At 42.0% G+C, this 24,238-nt stretch overlaps 2 protein-coding genes and 1 long non-coding RNA gene across 4 annotated transcripts; all 3 read right to left on the reverse strand.

Moving 5' to 3' along the window:
* Positions 1–4,493: 4,493 nt before the first annotated feature.
* LOC125312620 lies at positions 4,494–21,336 on the reverse strand. The gene is made up of 3 exons (XR_007196675.1): positions 21,325–21,336; positions 13,899–13,902; positions 4,494–4,630 (listed from the first exon to the last, which is right to left on the reverse strand). It is a non-coding gene; the product is annotated as an uncharacterized LOC125312620 (long non-coding RNA).
* LOC115742028 (rop guanine nucleotide exchange factor 7-like) lies at positions 8,492–12,272 on the reverse strand. 2 transcript variants are annotated; one of them, XM_030676102.2, is made up of 8 exons: positions 11,541–12,272; positions 11,324–11,440; positions 10,871–11,025; positions 10,324–10,398; positions 9,950–10,240; positions 9,504–9,860; positions 8,743–9,254; positions 8,492–8,711 (listed from the first exon to the last, which is right to left on the reverse strand). In XM_030676102.2, the coding sequence occupies exons 1-7, from the start codon at positions 12,175–12,177 to the stop codon at positions 8,757–8,759; spliced, it is 2,130 nt and encodes a 709-aa protein (XP_030531962.2). In that variant the 5' UTR covers positions 12,178–12,272; the 3' UTR covers positions 8,492–8,711; positions 8,743–8,756. The 2 variants fall into 2 exon arrangements, with proteins under 2 accessions (XP_030531962.2, XP_048127138.1); XM_048271181.1 differs by having other exon boundaries at positions 8,494–9,254; positions 11,541–12,271.
* Positions 21,337–21,443: 107 nt separating the features above from the next.
* LOC115742061 (universal stress protein PHOS32) lies at positions 21,444–23,198 on the reverse strand. Its single transcript, XM_030676151.2, has 4 exons — positions 22,832–23,198; positions 22,610–22,719; positions 22,373–22,491; positions 21,444–21,591 (listed from the first exon to the last, which is right to left on the reverse strand). The coding sequence occupies exons 1-4, from the start codon at positions 23,004–23,006 to the stop codon at positions 21,501–21,503; spliced, it is 495 nt and encodes a 164-aa protein (XP_030532011.1). The 5' UTR covers positions 23,007–23,198; the 3' UTR covers positions 21,444–21,500.
* Positions 23,199–24,238: the final 1,040 nt, after the last annotated feature.

Raw genomic sequence — 24,238 nt, forward strand, 5'->3', positions numbered from 1 at the left:
GTGTGGAGGATGGCGATCTGCTCCTAGATGAGGCAAAGGATGGGCTTGTTGGCGACAATGGGGGGGGAGGCCGAGGTAGGCACCGTCGGCACACTCGTCGACGGGGGCCGAGACGCGAAGGTGTCGGCGATGGAGTTCTCGAGGAGGGAGGAGGTCTCGCGGAAGGTGATGGCCTGGGGAGCGAAGGGGTGGGGAAAAACAAAAACAAAAAAAACATATAAGAAAAGGAAAAAACAAAAACATAAAAGGAAAAAAATTAAAAGAGTAAATGGAAAAAATGCCCTTCGGCTAGACCCTTTTTTGAAACAATTTAGACACTTCGGACCCTTAATTGAAACAAAGTCCACTTCGAATCCTTATTTGAGAAAATGAGAGCACTTCGGCCCTTTTTTTGAAATTTTCCTCCACAATAATTTGCATAATGCCCAATTTTACCAGACAAATAACAGTAATGGGGGTAGCCTTTTATATTCGAAATCCAGCCAGATCTTCTTCCCCTTATACGTGGCAAGACTAAAGAGTACCTGCAGTGAGGGCGTCATGTAGACGGATCTCCAATTTGACTGTGGCTATTCTTAGGGCTGCTGGGCCTCGAGCGTCAATTCTTACTTCCTTTACCAGGCCAACGGTACTAACAAGGAGGGATTCCACATCCTCCGTTGACAACCTGCCTATTGGCGAACCAATCACATGAATGGGCCTCTTTCAACTTCCTCCATGTCTGGGCGCAAGAAACCTGGGAAGAAGGCAATGCAGGCAGCTAGGCGAAAAGGACCGAGAAAGCTGTGGAGTGGCTACCAAAGGAAGGGTAGGTGGCATCAGATGGCAGCTAGGGTTCGCGGGAACACAAACTCATTTACGAATTACTTAAGACATGACAATTAGGATCTAAATTGAACTTGACGAGTTTCGGCACATAACTAAGTTGAGATTTCTTTTTTGTTCTGTTTTGTCCGAGCATTAAATGACCAAGTCGTGACCGACGTTGCTTTTCGCCATGGTTCGAGATCGGATTGGCCGATCGCGATGATGCCAAACTAGGATTGGAAAAAAAAAAAAAAAGCAGAGACGATCAGGCCACACCCTTAGAATCTCATGATATGGCATGACCGAACGCGTGACACATGCGATTAGCAATTAGCAAACGTGCAGCTCGCGATAGGTATTTGCCTAATCAGCCAAAATCATACCAACATATATATGGGGATGGTTATTTCCGTTCAACATATGAAAATTCTCTTAATACTTTCCATTCCCTATAGCTCAGGGCCATTTTAGGAATTATACTTTTGAATATGAGACATTAAAAAATTATGCTTTTGTCTTATTAATTTTTTTTTTTCCAAAAGATTCAATGTTGCACGATTGAAGCTTATTTTATGTAATAACGACAAATTTTGGAAATGGTGCACGTGTTTTGCACGAGTCCTCAACTACCGATGATGAGAGAACACGAGACGCGGGATGGACTACTTATTTTCTGCACTCGAAACATGTGAGCCCACATCACATTCATCGTCGGATTAGGTTTCTCACCCCAGATCTAACGGCAGATGTGAACTTGACTTACATGTCCCGGGATCATTAACTAAAGCAAAAGTACCAAATAGTTTCTAGCTGTTTGCCATTTTTAACCCCCTATTTCTGAAAATATCCCCTCCTTGCCGCTCCGGACAAAACCCCCCACAAAAAAAAAAAACGATCAATCTTATTTATTTAGGAAAACTCGAAGTGTGACGACATGAAAGTTCCACTTGTATACATTCATAGGGTGATCTCATGTATGTCTTCGGTTAACCATTAAATGTACTCATCGAGATCTCGTCGAGTATGAATTGAGTTCGAGCGATTCGAAGGTTAAAATGTAATTAAATTCGAGATTTAGCGATTAATGATTGAGTCGAGCAAGTCCCCGTTTAAACTTGAGCATACGGGGATGCCGTATCGGAACAAAGAGCTTACAGGTGCTCCTTTGTCTTCCGGTTGTTGGCCTCCCGCACCAAACATTCAATCGCTCCCTAGATTTGTAGCTCGACGCATGACATGCTTCCATAAATTTAAGATCTCAACTTGCCTTTGATTAATGCAATTTGTCGTATGACTTGATAATATTTAAAAGGAAAAAAAGAATTTGTCAGCGAGCGAGAATGAACGATGATGGAAGCAGGGAGAGGTTTGTTGTGCAGTGTGGTGAGGGCGTTCAACCACCATAGAAAAGTCAATTCACCGCGTGAAATCTCTTGATGTTGCTAGACAATTACTTGGTAGGATTGCACTTCACCAAGTATTTTTCTATGATTCCACAATTTCTTTTACAATGTTTGATAGGTAATGACGCTGATTTCAGGAGTTCTTAATTACGAATTAGTGTTCCTCATCATGTCGCAAATTGTTGGGGTGTGATTTATACTTTTCATTGACAAGAAGGCATGGAGGTCCTGCTCCTAAAGTCAGCAGGAGAAGTCCAGAGGCTGCTTTGGTGGGTGGATCAGCATAAATTTTGCGCCTAATCCTAACACAATCACGAGAAATTTCATTCAGTATGGACGCTTTTTCTTGAAAAAGAAAGACAGCTATAAGGCACTCAATAAGAAGTATTAATTATGCCTTGAGAGTTGGGTACTATATGAGGGCATACTAAGAAGAGAATAGATTTCAAAATTCAAAGTTATTTAATGTGCATTGAGAATTGTTACTTCCATCATTAAATTATTACTATTACCTTCATGAGACTTACAGATACGTTAGTTTACAGATACGTTAGTTTACTAGAGACATTGACATGTTATATTTTTTTAGCAAAAATTGTCTTTTCTTAATCCTAATGACACAAGACAATCCAGTTCATTTTTTGGGGGTATGACATAAGCTCCAGTTGATCTTTGGCCTTGTCAAAAAGGATATCCAGCTGTTGGCACCCAAACTTCGACCATGTTCATTCGCTGAGCTAAGGAAGAAGTGGTGGGATTAGGCCACGGCAGCTGCAACAAAATGAAAGGAAGGATTGTTCGGTTAGTCGAAAGAAGGGGGCCATTCAAGTGTCGAGCGGGATAATTGTCCAAAAAAATTATTAAATATATTGTGATATGGTTAATTCAGGCAAAAAATTTTTATTTTGGTCAATTTAATCTTAAACATTTTGACGATTTTCAAATGTAACCCTTCCGACAAACTCTTCAATTTGGCCGATTTACTCCTAATACTTTTGATAGTTTGCCAATTGAGCCCTTCTGATTAATTTTAGCCAAAAATCATCGACGTTAACACATGTCATCCTACATGACACTGTCCGCGCCGACGTGAACAATTATTTTTAATTTTAATATTTTAATATTTTTTTTTAAAAATTATTTTTATTATTCTTTGTCTTTTTCTTTTTTCCTTTTTCTTTTATATATATATATATATATATATATATATATATATATATATATATATATGCTAGCAACCCTCGCCGCCCTCGAATGCTTCGCCCAGACTAGGCAAGGCGCAAATTTGGCGAGGGCCTTCATGCCCACGCATGCAGCCAAGGAGGTCACTAAGGCCTCCAATGAGGCCTTCATGGCTCCACCGGCCATAGGCAAGACGGCTCTTTGTCCAAATCTAGCAAGGGCCTTTGTGCCCTCGCCCCCCGACCAATAAGGCCACGATGGCCTTGGATGAGTCTTTCTGCAACCCTCGCCGGCAAAAAGGAAAGAAAAAAATAAAATAAAATAAACCATGCATCGTGCCTTCACCGCCCATGTTTAACCTATCACATGGACAGATGAGTCTGCCGCGAAATCAAATTAATAATAGCGTTTCAAAAACAGCGCTGGGGCGACCGAGCCGTGGGTGACAACGACAACGGACGATATCACTCCGCTAGCATCAGCCGAATGAGGCTGCCTCCAAGTCCAAACCGGATTTTCCATCCCCCTCTCTCGAAGCAGGGGATCAAATTTGGACCCACTGGCGACATTGGCACAAAACTCTCGTACCACACATGATGGAAACGTTACCCTAAAAGTCAAAGTGCAATTAGCAATTCCCATGACCCAAATTGCCAAATTTCACTGGCTGTGAAAACAATGGAGAGGCGACTTCTTTAGGTCAAGATAAGGTGGAATCAACCACTAAACCCCCGGGCTATCTTATTCTGCACAATTTGTCTTTTTTCTATGAAGCTTCCACTCAACTCCTAGCGAAACCTCCATGTAAACGCAAGGAATCAAAAGTGAAAACGTGTGCCACGACTCCATCATTTGGTCTAGAAGCCCGCTCCCAAAAACCATCATCCTCCCTTCTAGAGAATCGAATAATTGTTTAGTTTAATTTCGGTCGGATTGAACTATTTCTTAACTCTGTATCTGATTTTCTCTTTTAAAAAAATAAAGGGTATATTACAGAAGGGGCTTTTCACAAGATACACGCCTTTCCGGCATATAAGAAAGCCCCACCTTCACCACACAGAGAGACGAGAAGAAGAAGAAGAGAGAGAGAGATGGGTGTGATCAAGCCATCCCTGCTCCTTCTATGGCTTCTGGTTGCGGCCTCCGCGTCCGAGGTCGCGCAGCTCGTCGAGTCGAGGACGTTGCCGAGCTTCCCGCCTCAGCAACACGGTAAGAACCGTCTGTCCTTCGGATCTCACCTCGAAACGGTTTCGAGTCCGTCTCCTCTAATTGAATTCCCCGTTTACGTTATTCCGATTTCGTAGGGTACTCGAAGATCCTGGCGACGCTCGGAGTGGTTTGCAAGTGCTGTGACGGCGGCGGCGGCAGCGGAGGGTGTACAGTCACATGGGAGGGGTCTTGCTCCAAGCTCCAATGCCTGCCGTGGAAACTGGGCTGAAGCGCGTACATAGTTTTGGATACATCCACTTTGTAGAGTTGGGACACGACCACGTGTATAGAACACCTAAATTTTGATATAGCTAGAGATGTTCCAAGATGTCTTTACCCAGACGCAACTTTGATCCTGAATATATGCAGAATAGGGTCTCTGTTTCGTTAGCTGAATCCCCTCGAATCGATTCTTCGTCGCCGATTGCGGCGGCCTGGTGGGGGCGGGGATGTTATTTCGCAAACGAGAGTTCGAGAGGCCGGAAATCGTCTGGGACGCCGAGGCCGAGATGGCAGGATGCTTCTGGTTCAAGCCTTACTAGGAACTGGGAGTCAGTTTGTTCGAGCCTTACCAACTGTTAGTAATGGGACTCGCACCATCTTTCGGAGACGTTCAGGTAACCGGACCTCTGCGCTCGTGCCCTTTCCAACCTCGAATCATTGAGCTAGTCCACTTGTTCGCATAAACAGATTCGACATTTCCATAGTAGCGCGGGACTCTTAAAGTGTCGACTGCTATGCTGATCGCATCTTCCTAACATCTTAATTCGCATCTTCCTAACATCTTAATTCGCAAAAAGTATGCAAAAATCATCGAATTCGAGTGTTAAAATAGACAACAACAACCTTACTAGGGCTAGCAGAATTTCATCGTGACAAACTGCAGTTCCCTTGTTAGCTTTGTGGCGGAACAAGGGACTACCTTGATGATGCAGTGATGAATCGAGTGCTCCCGGCAGAGTCAAATGGTGCCGACTGAAACTCTTGCCTTACTAGTCCGAGGTAAGGCAAACGGAACTCGAAACGACCCCGAAATTACATGAAGAATCTAAGCGAAAAGCTAAGGACATCAAAGCAAGAAAAGGCCAAACGCTTCCATACAATTTGATGTTCTTCGTCAACCTTACTAGATTAGTCAATTCCGGAGAAATGGTCCAATCAGTCCGATAAGTGCCGATTCAGTTTTAAAACTTTCGATTTTATCAATTTAATCATAAACATTTTTGCGCGAAATTCCAATAATGTCTTTTTGGCCAATGTTTGCTGGAAATCTCTGACGTGGTCACGTAAGACGATCGGTGATGACCAAACCGCCATATCAACGAAAGATGTATTTTTCAAAACTGAAGCATGTAAGTAGTATGGCGGAGACCAATAAAGTACATGTTTTTCGTACTTCATATCTGATAAAAAAAAATAGAATGGACAAAAGTCTACGTGAGTTTCTTTGCCTAAGGCCAATAGTCCGACCCTAACAACCGAACTTATTATCTTCACGTATAAGGCTACCGGATTGTCTAGCAGAAAAGATTTGGGAAGAATTGCGTGGTGTAAAACAAAATAAATTATGATGGGGCGGCCGCTACTACAAGTGGCACTCCGCCCTTGATCGTGAAATGTCTATTGCTTGTTGAACCCCGCGAACTGCATGAAAGCAGGATGCTCCAAATTCAGGGGTTCATCCAAGAGCCCAGCCTCTCTTCGGCAGGATGGACGAGGTAACGACTAAGGATAAGATTCAATGCAGATCCAACTTTCTATTCGCTCCCGATGTTGCGATTGTGGCTCACATCACGGAAAGAGCTAAGCATAAGATGGCAACCTCTGCATTAAATTACAAAGCATAACAAATTTCGGGCATACATCTTTCTCAAATTTTCAGGCAAGTAGAGATTTGTGGGTCAAACTTTTTGGTTTCGTAGCATACGATTGATAGTGAAGGCATTGGCCGCCCTCACCTTCTAGAACGGGGTTGGGGGACCCCCTCCCTTCCATTTTTGTCCTGATCCGGACAGGACAGGATGCGAGCGGATGTTGACCCTGTTCAAACTTTTCTCGCACGAAGGAGAAAAATTCAAAAGAGCTACTGGAATATAAACAGCTGCCAATGCGTGCGTGCGCGACAAATTCGTAAAGAGAAAGCTTTTAAATCTTCGATAGGGACCTTCAATGGTCGATGTGTGGCACGAATCGTATGCGCGTGGAAAGAGAAATTTTGCCGGGGGGGGGATTGTAAAGTCAATTGGCGGAAGAGGCAGTGCACATTGAGGTCACATCGTATGTCGAAATGAGAAACGAACGTGTTCTAGAAGGAAATACTGGTTATGATGATCGACGATTTTTTCGTACGATCAGTATTAAACTTATTATATTAATGCTAATTCAGTTTCAAATTTTTTAATTTCTTAATTTAGATTTCGTTTATTTCACGGAAAATGTAATATTTTTTCCCGAAAAATGAGAATATTTTCCAATATTTAGCTGAAACTTGAAAATGAATCAAAAAATATTTTTCGCCGTTTGGTAAGAAATCAATTTCAGTAGTACACTCTTTTTAACATTTTTATGTTTTTAGAAAAAATAAATTTTTAATTATTTTCTTTTATCTTTCTTCTCTTTTATTTTTCTATTTTTCTTTTCTTCCTCCTTTCCTCTTCTACGCAGAGAGCAGCAGGACAAAGGGCTGATGGTGGGAGGAAATCAAGATTGCCCAACCAGTCCACGAGTCGGAAAGCGGGTTGGAGTGTGGCCGCGAACCTCGAGCAAGCCATCGGCGAGGCCGCAAGGCTCGAGCTCGCCGTCGAAAATCAAACCGGATCTGGCTGCGCAGCTCGAGCTCCCCATCGAAATCAAACCAGATCTGGCCTCGCCCAAATCGTCCACGACCAACCAGATCTATCGCCAGTGATAGCCTTAAATCAAAGATCGTCTATGCCTCCACCTCTTCCTCGAAGCCCTCCAAAAATCGAATCATCACTCCACGTGCGCTTCTGCCAGATAGTCGCTTCCTCCCCCCTCTTGCGACGGTGAGGTTGACGCCTCCATGAGAAAGCTGGGGAAAGGAGGCGGAGGAGCAGCGGAGGAGGAGGGACGAGATGGAGGAGCAGCTCTGGAGCTGAGGGCTGAGATGGAGAAGTTAAGTTAGAGTGAGAAAGAAGGGGAAAGGAGGGCTCTGAGGAGACGTGGACGAAAGAAGAAGGATTGGAAAATGATTTCCGTTTCTCAGAAACGGAAATCATTTTCCCTAATTTTGAAAGGAAATTTTTCATTGATTGGAAATCATTTTCCTTGAGTATCTATTTTTCGCCCCCCAAATGCCGGAAATCAAGAAAAATGTTTTCCAGGAAAATATTTTCTGTGAAACAAACGGACCCTTAGTCCCGAACCTTTCTTCAAGTCTCCTGTTTAGTCGTTTCGACCGATTTGGACAAGGGGTCCAAAATTCTTAGGACTTATAAGGAGAATGTATTCAAATCACAAGGATTTCGAATAATGCAAACGTATCTTACAAACGTTACGGAAGCCCAACTAAGTACTTTACTGAGCTCCATCCGTTTTGACCTTTAGCAAAATGCATAATGCTGTCCGTCAACTTTTAATTTGTTCAACCTGATTTAGTGATCATTTTACATTACTATCCCTTCTGGCAAAATTGTGACGTCAGCACGTCGATAGAATCGGAATACATAGTAATTCCAAGATCATCAGAGGATTTCGACCTATCCGCACTCGAACCTTTCGTTCGCTCATGGTTCAGGCTATGAAGATCGTCGCGAATCCAGATTCGCACGACATCTTTAGAAGCATAGTGAGAATGTCACTTGCGCTCTCATTCGCAACTCGTCTACCCGTATAGCTATAAATTGCAGATTGTTAGTCCTTAAAAGAAGAGGATCTGCAATTCTATATATGTCGCTTCATCTGCAACTCAATCTCAAGGGAATTGCTGTTGGGCACGGAACAATCCCTGGATGCCCTTGAAGGTACAAGTAGCATGAACAGTCAGAGGCCTCAGCTCATACAAAAGATGTCACTACAAATAACAGCATGATCTAAACAAACCTAGGACCTGTATATGTATACATTAGTACGGCAGAGAATAGTTCAAGGCGCTGACATCGACAAATCAAATTGAGAAGCCTTCTTGGTTGTTCCTTATTTGGCATGTAAATATTCCCTCGCGCTGAGATTACCTTTGTCATAATCGGAGATTGCACCACTTGGAGATGCAGATGCTTCGATGCCGACATTCGACAACGCATCTGCCTCCTCATTCGACTTGCCACGGTCCTTTTCCTTTGTGTCAACGGCAATAAAATCTGTCAAAGCCTTTTTTACGCCTAACCCGCGTTGCTGAAGCTTGCCGCTGGCAGTGAAAGGAGATCTCTCGCCCCTCATGGGGCTGAAGAGACGTGCCGGCGAGAAGCTTGGTGTGGAGAAAGCAGTTTTATACGGAGTGCCTGAGAGGGGCACCGTGTATGGGATCGGAATGCTCTTGCGCGCGATCAAACTTACCTTGGAGATTGAAGGGACGCTGTCCGAGTGCTTTGTCAAGTCGTCTACATAGAGTAAATCATCAATACGAGCCACAATGTTGAACGCCAAGCTTTCTAGTACTCTTGAATAGCTCTCCAGAATGGATTTTCCCACATCCTACAGTTGCAATGCAAAGTGGATCACTCTACTCATACATCTACGAGGAAACTAAACCTAGAACACTCTGGATATTTTCCAGAGTAGGATTATTTGCTATTTTTAATTCGTCACCTCATCACATATCAAAAATCCCAACAAAAAGATTACTTGGATCCATGTTGTAAGTGTTCCCTTATGATTTTTCACAAGTTGATAAAACCGAGAATCGTCAACAACAAATGAGTGACAAAGTCCTAGATATATTACCTTGTTGTATTGAATCTTGCTCATGTCCAAGGTGGTCTGAGGCAAGCCAGGGAACCATTGCCTCAAGCAAAGCAGGAGGCTTTCTGCTCTGTCCGCCAGAAATTCTCTCTTGTCTGCATCGACCATAAGCTCCTTGACCAATCCCCACGATGACTTCGAATTAGATTTGCTGGTACTATTGACAGGTTTTGAATTATTTCTTTTTCGCCAAACATATATTGAGGCCTCGACACGGTTTGCAATTTCTATAGCTTGATGTTCAGATGTAAGGTCAAGGCAATCTAGCAGACATTCAGGAGAAAACTGATCCGAGATAATGTAGCGATATATAATATCACCTAAGCACGCTCGTCCATTCTGTAATCAGTTGAAGAAGAATTCTTAGAGACTAAATAAGTTGCATTTATATGCCACATATATACATGACTGTTATATGTGCCTCATACCTTAGGAAGAGTTTCCAAGTATGAATCGGGGACTTCCATATCGGCTAAGGCAATGCTATTGATTGCCATGGCAGCTTTTAATATCTGGTTGGTGCAATCACGTTTGTGTTGTAAATGCTTTCGAGAATCTTCACTGAGACCTCCCGGATGGACTCGAGGTACAGGAAGCCACCATTTTTCTTCTTGGCGCTGGAGGGCTTGTCGGAAAGACGCTGATCCATCGGCCTCCAGCGCTAAAATTCCTTGATCCACATACCAAAACTCCATCTCCTCAAAGCTGTCCAATATTTCCTGATAAAGGCAAGTCATAATCTTCAGTTTTCCTTCCCTTGACTACACACATAGACCACTTAACCGCACGGAAGAAACCTTACAAGAAGCATATTGTCTAGCTTTCGGAGGGCCGGGAGATTCACATAAAGATCGGACCTTGGTCTGCATGTCATGACCTGAAACAAAGAGACAGAGAATTGGAGAAACGACTTCTTGAGAAACCTCAAATCCAATTGGTCCCTCGATTTGACCAAAATTTCTTAATAATCCACCAGTAAGTAGGATGGAATCATCTTACCAAGTTGTTTACCTGAAGTGAAGCAAGCAATAACAAATGCCAAAGTGTTCATGAATTGAGACTATTCTACACTGTATGGTTCTATAGCCATGGTTGTTGCTTTCGTTTGCCGTTCTTCCTTAAACATGGAGATCTAAGTGCAAATTTAATTAACAACCACAATGATTCTTATGCCTACAGAGCATCGAAGGAGCTAAAGCCAAAGAAATCATCCCCATTGTAGCAGAGTGGAGAACTCTAGCACTAATCAAGACTTAGAACTCACTAAGAAATAGGAAGGGAAGAAACAAGCTTTTATTTGTCAAAGGATGTAATTTCACAGGCGCAATTTAACAAGCAAATGGCGTTACCTCAAGCTTGCTTGCATCCGGGAATGTCTGCCACGTCGGAGTGAACTCGACAATGTGATCGCTAACACAAAGAAGCCATTCCATCTCTCTACGCCACATTGCTTTCTTTTCCAGAGGAATAGGTTCTAACCTCCAAAGTTGCCCAAACAGGGTGGCTTCATGAATGAAGTTAAAAGAACAAAAGATCAATCATCAGAAATAGCGCCGTCGAAAGAATTCTCTCATAATGCACTTACAATCACACCATGGATCGGGCTCATCGGAGCACACAACGAAAGATGCATACATGAAAACTAGATTCACTGTTATTTCTTTCAAACGACCATATGTCCTCTAATCAGCAATGCAGGTGGAAAAACCACGTTCCACAACAAGCTGAACCAATCGAATTCAATTTTTAGGCCACAGCAAATGAAGAAGATGCTGGTAACAAATTCCAAATAGGCAACATACCACAAAGATTAGTAATGGCATTTGATATGGCCAATGATGTACAGACCCCATTTCCGGAACCCGACATGTCCTCTCCAAGAAGCAATTTTGAGAATCTTTCCTTCATCATCTCAACCTCTACATCCGCCATTAACCAAACAGTAATCAGTAATAACATTAAAACCAACTTATAATTTAATTAGATTCATTTCAGTTTTGGTTTTGTCTTGGTTCAAACCTGAAATTGCAGAGCCGTGCTTCCCAAACTTCTCATCGCCGGAGCGGAATCTCTCTGCATCTTCCGCAGCACCATTCTCACTGGCACAGTCCGACGCCGGGGCTTTGTCCGCCGAACAATGCAATACAGGAGGCGGCGAATACGACACCTCGGAGCTGCTATGGCTCTGTTCTTCATCCCCCGTCACTTCCGAGGTCAAAAAGGCAGAGCTTGAACTGCTCTCACGCCTCTCGATCAAGTCCGCAAAAATCCCAACTTCACCACCATTCTCGCAAAACCCATCTCTCCTGCCCTCAGTGCCTTCGCTCTTGACACCCAAACCCTCCATTTCAGGACTCTCTTCTTTTTCTTCTTCTGCTCCCGCAACACGACTCGGTGAAGCACAGAATACAGAGTTGTTCGCTACCATGCCATTGTAGCGAAGCCGCCTAGAGGACGACCCACTTGAGAAGCGAGCCCAGAAAGCCAGTTTCCGCAGAAACCTCGCGACCCAGAGGCTCAGAGGAGAAGGAGAGCTGGTGGTATGGAACGGCTTGGGTCTTGGCAGAGGGAGGCAAAGCTTGAATTGGTGCTGAGTGGGAGGGTTTTTGCCTTCAGTTCCTTCTCTATCTTCTTGTTCGTCGAAAGCGCCACCCATGAGATTACTAAGACATTTGTCTAGTAAAAATCAAAAAGTTTGGCCCCAAAAAAAGTAATTTTTTTTTTTGTTTTGGACAAAAGAAGAATTCAGGGTTTTTCTAGTTGGGAGAGCTTTGCTTATTTATGTTGGCAAGGGGAGGCCAGCCATGATTAATGAAGCTCTGTTTCAAAAACACTATGACTCTCATGATGAGGGTCATATGAAATGGATTGGTGGAGGAGCCTATGCTGGTCCCCATAGATGCTTCCAAATCAATCATCATTTCCATTTCTTTCAGTATTTACCGAATTCCTACTTTCGAGCAAGGACAACATTCGAAATTCTCTAAACACAATCGAAACCGAGTACGTAATTTAAATTTTGATGAGGAAGATTTTTAAGAAGTACAATGCTGCAGTGGCGTAGCGCTCGACCGATACTAAATGAAAGTTTGAAATGCCTCTTTTCATGTCTGTAATCGTTATCGGAATAGCAGTGCTGAACAGTATCGGCCCTCTCTTCCGTTGCTTAAACAAAGCCACTAAATCAAGGGCAATTTCTTTTGTATTAAAGAACATGACAATGAAGTGAAATCTAGTGAAATCGTGGAAGCAACGGATCTGGCTTTGAACGATGTCTTGAAATGAAACTGGTGGCGTTTTCCAACTTGGAGGATGCCCTTGTTTGGTCCGCCCAAAAAAAAACAATTTATTAACTTTGGCCACATGAGATTTTAAAATTGCTCTCTCCCTCTCTCAATATTATGTTGGTCCGGCAATTGCTTGTGGTGCGCTTTTTGTCGTCTCCACTTTCATCCATATTTTCTTTGGTTAATATCACAAAAAATTTTAAATTGATACATATTTAATAAAAAAATTTAAATAAATTTTTTTGCCTCTAAAATTTCTAAACTTGGTACACTTATGACAAATTTACCATCCATTTGATTTCCATCAAATTGGGTTAATAGCTCGAAAAATCCAAAATCAGTACACACGCGACAAATTAAAAGTAAAACCCCCTCAAACTAGTGCACCTACCAATTGTCACGTGTCATTTAACTCAGTAATTTGACGATAAAATTTAACGAAAGTTAGCTGAGGATAAAGTTATAATAGATGTATCAGTTTGAAGTTTTTGACGATCAAAAAATTAGTTTATAATAAATTTGACACGGGTGTATCGGTTTTTAATTTTTCGTTATGTCAACCCTTTTTTTTTATCGATCTCCACCTTCATCTATTATGAAAGCACCAAAACAAAAAGGTCAATTATTGGTTAAGGATGCAAGCACCACGTACTCTCAAATTGCAAATCTCATGGGGTAAAAACATTATCGACGCGTAAGATTGTGAGAGCATTCAATTTTTTACTTTTATCTTCCTCACTTTTTACTATGAAAATGAACCCCCATATATGCATTTTTTACCAAATTGTCATTTTACTTCACAAACTATCTCGCTCCTAAGACACCGGGCCCCCCATGAGGCTTGCTTTGCTCGATGCACCCGCCCCATCACATCTCCTCCTTCTACACCACACGCGCCGCCGTTGCTCCTTCGGGGGTCATCGCCAATCTCAGCTCGAAGGGTGACGATGGTCCCGCGCTAGCTCAAAGCTCAATCGAGGCCGAGGTCCATCATTCGACCTCGATCCAGTGGCAATGGCCGTCGTGGCCGAGCTCTGCTACAGAACTTGCATGGCTGGCCAGCCTGTCGTAGAGGCTCGCGGCTAGCCACGGCCCTCATGAGCTCAAGACTGACCTCGCATGGGCTCATTGACTGCGAGCTGCGGACTTAGGCCGAGCTCGTGTGGCCTCTTTCGAGGCGCAAGCGACCTCACCACAAACGGAGATATTTATGCGAGCAATTTCATGCTCAGAAATTGTGGGACTTTAAGGCAAATTAATATATAATGGCGTCATAAAAATATCTTTTGAATGAAAAAAAAAATCGTGTCAGCACCGGTTGCGCCACGTAGGATAGTTGGCATCCACATCAACTATTTTCTGTCAAAATTAGCCGAATGAGCTTAATTGCAAAATGCGAAAAGATTTAAGATTCAATTGGCATAATTAAAAGGTTTAAGACTGAATTGGCAAATTTGTAATAAATTTATGATTTTTTGAAAAATTTTCTCGTTCAATTTTCAAAATGATCATTGCACGTATTATGAAAATAATTGGTATACAGCAAACTCTAAAATTTCCTTAATTGTCAAGAATTTTAATTGGCAAAACTGCAATAAATTTATGATTTTTTCGTATAATTATTTTATGTTTTTTTTTTTTGGGGGTGGGCCGAGCTCCAATAAACTTTTTTGGCTCTTTTGAAATTGGACGTCGCTTGTAGTGGCATGAAAAGACGCATTTTGTCTCCCCTTTAAGCAAATATTTCATGAGCTTAGTTCGTACGTTAAATTCAATCTCGGTTGGTATTACCCTGTAGGATTCACGTGAGACCATATGAAACCCAACTTCCGCAGTCACGTAACAATTACTACTCCCTTCAAAAGCACTATCGACCCAAAAAAAAAAAAATCATCCTATATTTAGACACTACATGAATCAATGAAATTTTACCCGATTCCAATTTCAGTTTCGCTTGAAGATGTTGATTCGTAAATTTAATAGTCAATAGCAACTCTCGGAAGCTGCACCAGTTGATTGAGTTGGCCGAGCAGGAGAGAGAACATAGGCTCAGTAGGCATACGCATCGTAGATAGGGGCGGGAGAACAAGCATAGCTAGGAACTACCGACGGGGAAGAAAGAAGTTAAGAAAGCATAAAAATCTCTTTCTACCCAGTGAAGAATGAAAATTGAAAAGCTATAAAGTCAAAGCACAAAAAAAAATGTAAATGAAAGCGACAAAGAACCTTGGGTCTTGAGCATTGCGCTCCTCCCTTGCCTCGACATTTTCAAACTTTTTCATCGTTCGATAAACAAAAAACTTTTTTTTCATTTGGGCAAAAGCCAAACGTGGTGGTGAGGATGCACTTCCACCAACCTTCACAGCAAAAGCTAGAAAAAGCATTGGCATTCTATTGCGTTAAATAAAAAAAAAAAATAACAATGACTTGCCACGTCGGGGTTGCGTGAAGATTGACATAGGCAAAGCATTACAATTTTGTAAGCCAATTTCAAGATTGATGAGGCAGAAAAAAACGTAACATGCAAAAGAAATACGAGCCGATCGTATCGATTAATATGTTATTCGTACTGCTTAATTATAAAGGTTATACTCTATGCACGTAATCTCCCTTTGCCTAATAACATAAGCTTCTAAGGTTGTACTGATAATAACTAACGTGGTATGACGATCTACTCCCGCATCCTTCGTGCCGCAATTTGCGTTCATTTCGGGTGAGTTTGTTTCGCGGACATCGAATGCTTTGAAAAGCATTTTCCAAAAAATTGTCGTTTGCATCATTGATAAGGTGAATGAATAAAAAAAATATTTTCACCGTCCGCGAAATTGTTTAGACATAAATTGGTCTAGATAATCAAAATATATTCCAATGGCAAATTATTTCAAACAATACAAATAATCATTTTTTTTAAAAAAAAGATTTTCAAATCATTCTTTTTTCGTGAAACAAATAGAGTTCTTTTCCATCTTTTTCCCCGTGCTTGAGCTCCTCCTTGTGTTTTACATACGATTTCACAACTTGTCTGCAAGTTTTCGCATTAACCTTACATGCAAGGAATCTCCCTTTAGCTATAAAAGCTCAATGATAAGATAATGATCTTGCACGTGGACAATTGTCTTCCCCCTTGCAATTTAGAGCTTTTGGGTACTAATCTCCCTTCAAACCTTAATCGTTTTGGGCTAAATAACTCATAAAAGATACTTGACATACTTCCAAAATCTTCTTGAAGGAACATACCTTTAGGGCCAAGTCACATAGATGATCAACCCCAAGGTAATTATGGAGGCTAGCCTGACCTAGATACTCTCAAGCGAAACCCTAAATCAATATGACGATCATGGTTTGCATAATGACATTACATATGAGCTATTATGAACATAAAGTACTAAGTTAGTGACCATGAAATTACATTGACAAAAGGGAGGAGCTGCGGTTGAGATCCAATAATGGCCTGATTATACAAGCACTTTTTTAAACTTCCCTTGCAAGTGTCGGATCATTGCGTCGGTTGTTCCAACGGACACGAAAACGACGGCAATCTTCACTTCGACTTCTGATGGCTTATGATGTGGACTGCCGGTTTGAAGCAACGAGAGGATGGAGCCAAAGCTTGCAACTTCAGGCACTTCACTAGACAACGACAAGAGACGAACGTTGTTTGTCATGCGCATGCTTTTTCAGACTTACGTTATGATCCAGATATATAGAAGAAGGGAAGGCGTGGAGATCAGAGGGACTGAAAGAGACAGAGGCAAAATTTAGTCTTTCGGCATTCGCGGTGAGGTTGGGAGAATTCCTAAAAAAGAAAAATATTTAAATTTATTGTACTAGTGTCAATTCAATCATAAACCTTTCAATTGCGTCTTAAAAATTTTCACATTTTATCAATCAAGTTCATTCGGCCAATTTTGACCGGAAATCGCTCACATAAACGTCGATCGTCCTATATGGCATGGTTGGCGCCGACATTGATATTTTCAATTATATTTTAATAATTTTTAAAAATTTATAAGTTTTTTTTTCTTCTCTTTACCTTTTTTTTTTCTCCTGGACTTAGGGCCGGGACACCCTTGTCGACACCGGCTAGGCGTCCCGGCCCTCACCTGCCTAAGTCTAGGGAATAAAAAAGAAGAAGTGAAGAAAAGAAAAAAATATATATTCAATAAAGTAAAATACTATTAAAAATATCAACATCAATACCGGTCGTATCACGTAGAACGGTCAACATCTATATCAGCAATTTCCAACAAAAATTAGTCGGATAGACTCAATTAGCAAAACGTAAAAAATTTTAGGACTCAATTAGCATAATTAAAAAGTTTGGGATTAAATTGACACAAGTGCAATTAATTCTGGACTTTTTGGGCGATTCTCCTGCATAAGGTTTCATTTTTTTGGTAACGATCTTAATAAGTCTGTTGCGTTTCCTAAAATCGAACCTACCTTTGTATTGATTCGCATCCACACCTGATCATTCATGGAGCAAGATTGCTTGAATGAAACTTTACATGATTTGAGTTTATATTAAGAATGCAATAGCATTGCCGCTCCATGCCTATATCAAAAGGAATGAAACGAGACTATAGGAGAGAAAAATGATGGCAAAACTAGGAATTAGGGGAATATGGATATCAATGTGCATCAACTCATTTTTTTCTCAATATTGAGTGATATTTAAGAGTCATTGATCATAAATGAGTTATTAAACAAACTTAAGTGGGTCATAACTAGTTAATTAATAATTTAATGGGTCTTAAATGAGTTTTAAATGGATCATAAATGGGTTAGCTAACTATTTATGCGAGTCGTAAAAATGTTTTCTTATTTTTTTATTTTTTTATTTTCTTTTTTCTTTCTTTCTTTTATTTTTTCTTTCAATGGGTCCAGCGAGGGTCACCGACAGACACTCGGCAGCCACCGGCGAGGGCCAACCGGCCCTTGCCGGTCTCAGGCAAGAACCTCCATATCTAGGCGATTCTAGGATTCACTCTGTGCAAATCGAGGCGCACAACACGAGAATGAGAGGACCATTCGATCACGGTGTTTGCAGACACCCCGCGGTCTCGAGTCTCTCGACTACGCGGACACGCAGAAGGCTCCCATTCCGTCTCAGTTTCGACTTCTTAAAAAGTCCGGGAGCGTTCCGAGTGCACTTAACGTCGGTTTCCTTCAGCTTCCGGGGTCCAAATGGTGCATGTTTTTCATACCATTCCGGACTTTTTGGCTAACATCCATTGCATTTAGCGTGAGGTCTCCGCTAGACCTCCACCAAAGTTTATATGACTAACCTCAGCAATTTTGGTCGTGCATTGATGATGTGCCCCTCAAACGAATCTTCTTTGCAGCCCCACCTTGGCAGAGATTAACCAGTTGCGTTCGGGCAAAGAGAGATGTAAAGGACGAGCAAGGACTAGGAATTCCAGAGACGGCAAGATGAAACGTACCTGGTAAATAAAATATCTCATAAAGTGAAATTCTCGAATCTGTTTGCAGAGACAATTGTATGGATGGCTATTATTCTTTTATTAAATCGCGATTTATAAAATGAATTTCTAGTGAAACCCTCGCCAGATCTGGACGGTCGATGAATATCGATCCGGAGATGTTTGAAAAAAAAAGAAGGAAAATGAAAAGAAGAAGAAAAAGAAAATAAAATGGAAAAAAATAAAAAATAAAAACAAAATAAAAAAATATTTTTTTATTTTTTAAATTATAAAAATAGTCCCCAATGATTTAGTAATACCGTTTTTCAAATAATTCTTAAATTTTGCCAAATTGGATTAAATATGAAAATATTTTAATAATATGGGTCGGGCCGAGCATGGGTCGTTAGATTTACACTACATAAAAATGGCCAAAATGGGTTAAATGGGTCAATAAGATCGGACCATATTCGATCGGACTCAAACTCGACTCGACCCACCCGTTTGACATCTCCAATAAACGCTTTGTAGGGCTATTTTTTTAGTAAGCGTTCAAGGTTTCAAGAAAAAGGGTTTGCCTAACTCGTTATTAGAGCTCGAACCGATGCAATTCCAATCTTAGTACTCTCTCTTAGGAGCGAGCAAAAGAACCGTATCGGATCGGACCGGAAGCCGCCAAACCGGACCGAACCGATTGATTTGGGTGGTTCTTGCGAGAATCGATGAACATCGGTCCGGTTTCGGGTGTGACCCATCCAACCGGACTGAGAAAACGCGCGCACACATATATGCTTTTAAAATTCTTTTGTCTCAAAAACATCATTGACATGTGCACCTTCTTCTAGTTTCTTCACCGCTCAAGCAAACATCCGGAAATCTCAACTCGTTCAAGTGAGTCTCATCTTCTCTAGCGAGCTTCCAAGTTGGTCGGCGCCTTCCAACCTTCATCTAGTAGTTCTAGGGACGGTCTCGCATACCCAATGCCTCCACACTAGCACTACCGCGCCGCCGCCGCACTCAACCTCTTTTTTGCAAGTTTTTTTTTTTTTTTTTTGTTATGACTTCCAATGATTACCAGCGCACGTTCGCTCTATCTGTGTCGTCACATGCCCTTACCCTTTCGCTTCAGAGAGGCTTTACCTTTGAGAATGTTCAGCCCACATGCCATCACCTTTCACTAGAGTTACGAATCGCCATTTTCAACATCTTTGTCAATCCGCAATGCAAAGCTGAAGTACTCAAGGCCAGTACCTAGACCCACCGGGGAACCGATGGGCGAGCTTCTGGGTCTGTTGGTCTAGGAACCGGCGGGCCATTCCGATTCTCAATTTGAGGGTTGGTTCTCTATTTCAGGGTAGAAATCGGCACACCCTGCAACAGGTTGCTTATTGTGGTAAGGACAAATTTTATATGCAAAGGGAACGTGAAGTCATATGTCACGTGTTCATTGTTTTTTTTTTTTTTTTTTTGGTCTAATCCTATGCTATTTACAAGCTATCACGTGTGCTATGTGTACAAGCAGGTTGCGAAAACTCTAATCCCTTCTCACGCGTCCCCACCCCAACTTCTCCCGAAGGTGGGGATTCGAACCCCCTATCTCTCCTTTCGCAAGTGGGAAGAGTGGCTACTGGGGCAATTTTCCAGTAATTGCATGTTCATTATTGACTCCTTTGTTAATTGTACAAATTACTTGAAGAAACGATTTCAAGCCTAATTGAGAACTGCAATTAATTGGGTCCTGTAGGGCTTCAAATTCTTTCTGTTTTCTCCACTCTCATTTTGTCATGATCAGTAGCGTGGCAATCGGAAAAATGAAATTGACCCACCAAAGTACTCTTGCAAAGCTCAGAAACATTGGATATCAGTATCATCAATGTCCAGCCCAGCCCAGTTTCATAGTATCGGGTTATAAGCCCAGCTACGTTGGACAATGTTTCGAATCATTATCGTTCACTTCGGGCTTCACCGAATAATTCGGCCCGATTATAAGCCCAATGGATCCAAGCCCATGCTAAGGAATGAGGGTTGACCTAGAAATGGTCTTTTTCATGCCCATGTCCAAACGGAAAAACAAGATTATGAAGAGGAGGAGGAAAGGGAAAATAAGGGCAGATGAGCAAATTCATTGAGCACCATTTGAACCGGGCCTCAGCTGAGACAAGGGAGGCAAGCAAGGTTCACCAGAACACCGGATTCAGATCAGACACGTTTATTTCCTAGCAGCAACTTTTCTAATTTGGTTTTCCTATGTATAGTGACTTATTATTCAGGGACAAAGTCGCCAAGAAAGAACCCGCTACCTTGTGATTTCGATCCGATTTCGGAACCGACTTTTGAGCGTGCACCGTGGCACTCACGGACGTTGTCGACGTGCACTGTAGGCCTCTTCGGCGCACTTGTGAGTTGGTGTCCTAATCGGATCGAACCCGTAAATTAGCGCTCTCTCGGGAAATTTGGCTAACAATTTGACCATTAGTTTAAGGTGGAAGAGGAACTTTTACAAAGCGTACCTACCAATAACATAATCAAAAGAAGCGTGTACATCGTGTGCTTTCATGGAGCGTCGGCTCAGATAAGTCAACTAGATATATTAATGGATCTATCCCCCGTCAATTATTTAACACCGGGCATCGTTTCACTATCATCCTTTCATGTAAGCCTAAACAGAAGAATCTCGCAAGTGATCAATTGGCGACCGAGGTACAGCATCGAAAATTAGATCGAGAGGAGAAGAACGCATATGGAGGCACGTAAAGAAGAAGGGTTGCTGAGTTTGATGCGTTCGTGTTGAGATTTCTCTTTGGGGCACAGTATAAAAGCTAGTAGCTTCGCAACTGAGGGGACTGATCTTAACATGACAAAGCTCAATTACGACCGAACTCCAAATCACAGTGTTAAGTATCACCTATTAATGTATGGATTACTCTTAACGCGATCACGGCTCGGTAGAGTCCATCTGTGCCGGTACTTGTACATGTTCTATGATATATAAGCTTTCGTAACATGTACCAGCTCGACACTGCAAATCAAATCTACTTAACAATCACTCTCAGGAAAGCATAGGCATGTTTCTTCAATTCCCAAAATGGTGACCACCCTCCAAAAAACATGAAAGCACAGCTAGAAATTAGCAACACACTAAATTTCATATATGAGTAAAATTGAGTATCCATATGATCTGGTATCAACCGACCAGAGAGAAACACTTAAGATAGATCCTCTTCATCAAGAGACCTGGTGATGAATGCCGATGACGATGACGATGATGATCATTTCTTGTTGAAGCTAGGATCTTTGACGACGGTCACGGGACAAGGGGCGAGGTTGGTCACGTAGCTTGTCACGCTCCCCAATATTATCCTGCATTTCGAAACACCGCCACCCATCAAACCCCCATTTATGATTTGATCGTGACATTCAAGAATGACCAGAAATGAACGAACGTGGTGTACCCTAGTATCATAATCAAGAGATTGTAATAAACTTATTTAGGCAGGAGCAACCAGACCGGTTCAAACCCGTGAGCCGGACCGAACAAGCTTTACCCAACTGGTTCCTAGTCGGTTTTAGGAAGAACTTGTCCGTTTCTTGATTTCGAATCCTGAAATCGACCTTTCACCAACTTGTTCCCCGATTTTTATATAAGAGCCACACGAAACCCTTCAACTTGAAGTAGGCACATAAGACCGCCAGACCAACAAGACTTGACTAGTCATAAATAATAATAATAATAATAATAATAATAATAATTTATTGCTATTTTGTAAAGCGGAACCAGCCGGCTCGGCACCAAGCTGGTTCTAAGTACAACCAATTCGATCCCTAGTTCCAATTTTCCGAAATTGGGATCTATAAGGTGGGTCGATCTAGATTCCGGTTTCACAATTGACCCGCCCCGAAACCAATTACCTATAAACTTATCTTTGATCATATTATATCTTGCTAAATAGAATGCATCTTTTTAACATCATTCTTTACCCAAAAACTTCATTCTAGCAAAACGCATCGTGTGGACAGTCGCATCTAATTAGCCAAAGCAATTGCCAAGAAGCCTTATAAATTTGTCGGATTAATCCGAATTAAAGCACTTTCTCTTTCTTCATGTCTTCTTTGAGAGCTAGAGAGAGAGAGAGAGAATTGCCTTTTGAGGGTGCCGAGTCCCCTGCTTCCCATGACCAGAGAGTCCAGCTTCAGATCGTCAATCGCTTGAAGCAGCTTCTCTCGCGCATCCCCCCAGTACAGCTTCGTCACGATCGTCACCTGCAAAAATCACGCAGACCCATTTCACAATCTGATCGAATTCGATGAAAAAAGAAACCCATTTTTTTCCGAGGAACAGATCACCGGACGTTGGAACTCGGTGCCCCAACGATCCTACCTCTTTCTGCCGCGACGCCGTGTCGAGCATGTCCAAAACCTCCATGTCGGTCTGAACATGGTACTTCTTCATGGCCTCCGGCTCTCGGAACTCCGCCAACGGAATCAGAGCTGCAACACAACACAACACAGCCCCGCAGCCGAAAAGGGGGAAAAAGTTCAGATTTTTACGGGGAAAAGAGCTCTACCCGCGGCGAATTCCGGAAACAAATAGTACACTTACGCGCGCCGGACTTCGACCAGAGCTGATCGTGGGAATCGTCGACGGCGTTGGTCTTGATGTGGACGACGTAGAGGGTGTCGCCCTTGTCGGCGAGGTTGTCGACGGCCCATTGCAGGGCGCACTTGCTGCTCCTGGAGAAATCCATGGCCACGCCGACTCGTCGATCGCTCCCCATCTTCTCCGATCCGCCGATTGATCGTGCTCCGAGCCCTCTGTTCTTGACGGATTGCTGAAAGGGGAAAAGGGGTCCGAAAGAGAAAACGCGAACGGCGTGTGAACCGTGAACGGTTAAAGGAGTGAAGGCAAGAATCTGGCGCTTTAGCGACGGGTTCTCCGGCTTTCTGATGCTTTGGAGACGAAGCTAATGAGGACAGGGGGAGTGCCCCCCTTTTATAGATGGATCGATAAAGATGGAGGGAGACAGGAATGACAAGTTGGATGCTTTCGTCTTGGCAATGGCATAACATTCAAGCATCAGACTTTTCTGCAAATTCTAATGAATGAATTACTAGATATACAAATGTTGATTTAATACCTGGTATCTGGAGAAATTAATGCAGATATGGATATTTAGATGACATCTTATCCTGTTCATTTTGCCTGTAGAATTACTTAAAAAATTTAAGGTAAAGGACACAAATGGTCTATAATGTCTGCTTACAGTACTATCGACTTTCAAATGTCTACCTACAATTGCCGTATTGTTGTCAACTAATTTGTGAATTAAGCTGAGTATTAGTAACATTATCTTGAAGGGCATGATATCAACGTGGTAAATATGTAATATGAGCTCATTTTAAGGTAATGAAGCATTGGAAGAGAAAAGAGTCGCCGCAAGACTGTTCTAAGCAAAAATAAATAAATAAAATAAAATAATTCCTTGTTGTCATGGATGCCAACCGAAGAAATTTCTGAAGCAATATATTAGGCCGTGCATTGCAACACTTTTGCTCTAAAAATCAACTTTTGAAAAGAAGTAAATTTTTTTTTTTACTTCAAGTCTCTTCAAAAGTACCTTTGTAGCAAAAAAAAAAAAATGCTCTCAAAGTAGAAAAATAAAGCTACGTAATTAAATGAATTTTTGTTTCAAAAGTTGCATCACCAAATAGATTTCTGCTCTAGAATAATCAGATTGATATGTGCTTAGAGGATTGTGGGCAAGTAAATGAGCATAGAGTGAACTTTTCCATAAACAAAGCACGTTGCTTCTATGCTTTGCAAGGCTTGTCTGCTCGCTCCAAAATTTTTCATTGGCTAAGAAAGAAGGTGAAGAAATCGATAGCGTTCTCTCTCGTTGGAACTCTCACCTGGATTTGAGTGAGGGCCGCAATACCCTTACCTATGATCGGCGAGGGTCGTCGAGATCCCATTAACCCCGCTAGCCGAAAATATGACAAAAGGAAATAA

The sequence above is a fragment of the Rhodamnia argentea genome, chromosome 10, assembly GCF_020921035.1.
Source record: "Rhodamnia argentea isolate NSW1041297 chromosome 10, ASM2092103v1, whole genome shotgun sequence".
Classification (NCBI taxonomy): Eukaryota; Viridiplantae; Streptophyta; class Magnoliopsida; order Myrtales; family Myrtaceae; genus Rhodamnia; species Rhodamnia argentea.

Excerpts from the sequence above, each read along its gene's own strand:
- LOC115742028 (XM_030676102.2), bottom strand. The coding sequence starts at position 12,177 with ATGGGTGGCGCTTTCGACGAACAAGAAGATAGAGAAGGAACTGAAGGC. Across the intron at positions 11,441-11,540 it reads GCACGGCTCTGCAATTTCAG|AGGTTGAGATGATGAAGGAA; the intron begins GTTTGAACCAAG and ends TGGCGGATGTAG. Across the intron at positions 11,026-11,323 it reads TGCCATTACTAATCTTTGTG|CCACCCTGTTTGGGCAACTT; the intron begins GTATGTTGCCTA and ends TCATTCATGAAG.
- LOC115742061 (XM_030676151.2), bottom strand. The coding sequence starts at position 23,006 with ATGGGGAGCGATCGACGAGTCGGCGTGGCCATGGATTTCTCCAGGAGC. Across the intron at positions 22,720-22,831 it reads CTGGTCGAAGTCCGGCGCGC|CTCTGATTCCGTTGGCGGAG; the intron begins GTAAGTGTACTA and ends GTTGTGTTGCAG. Across the intron at positions 22,492-22,609 it reads CGGCGTCGCGGCAGAAAGAG|GTGACGATCGTGACGAAGCT; the intron begins GTAGGATCGTTG and ends TGATTTTTGCAG.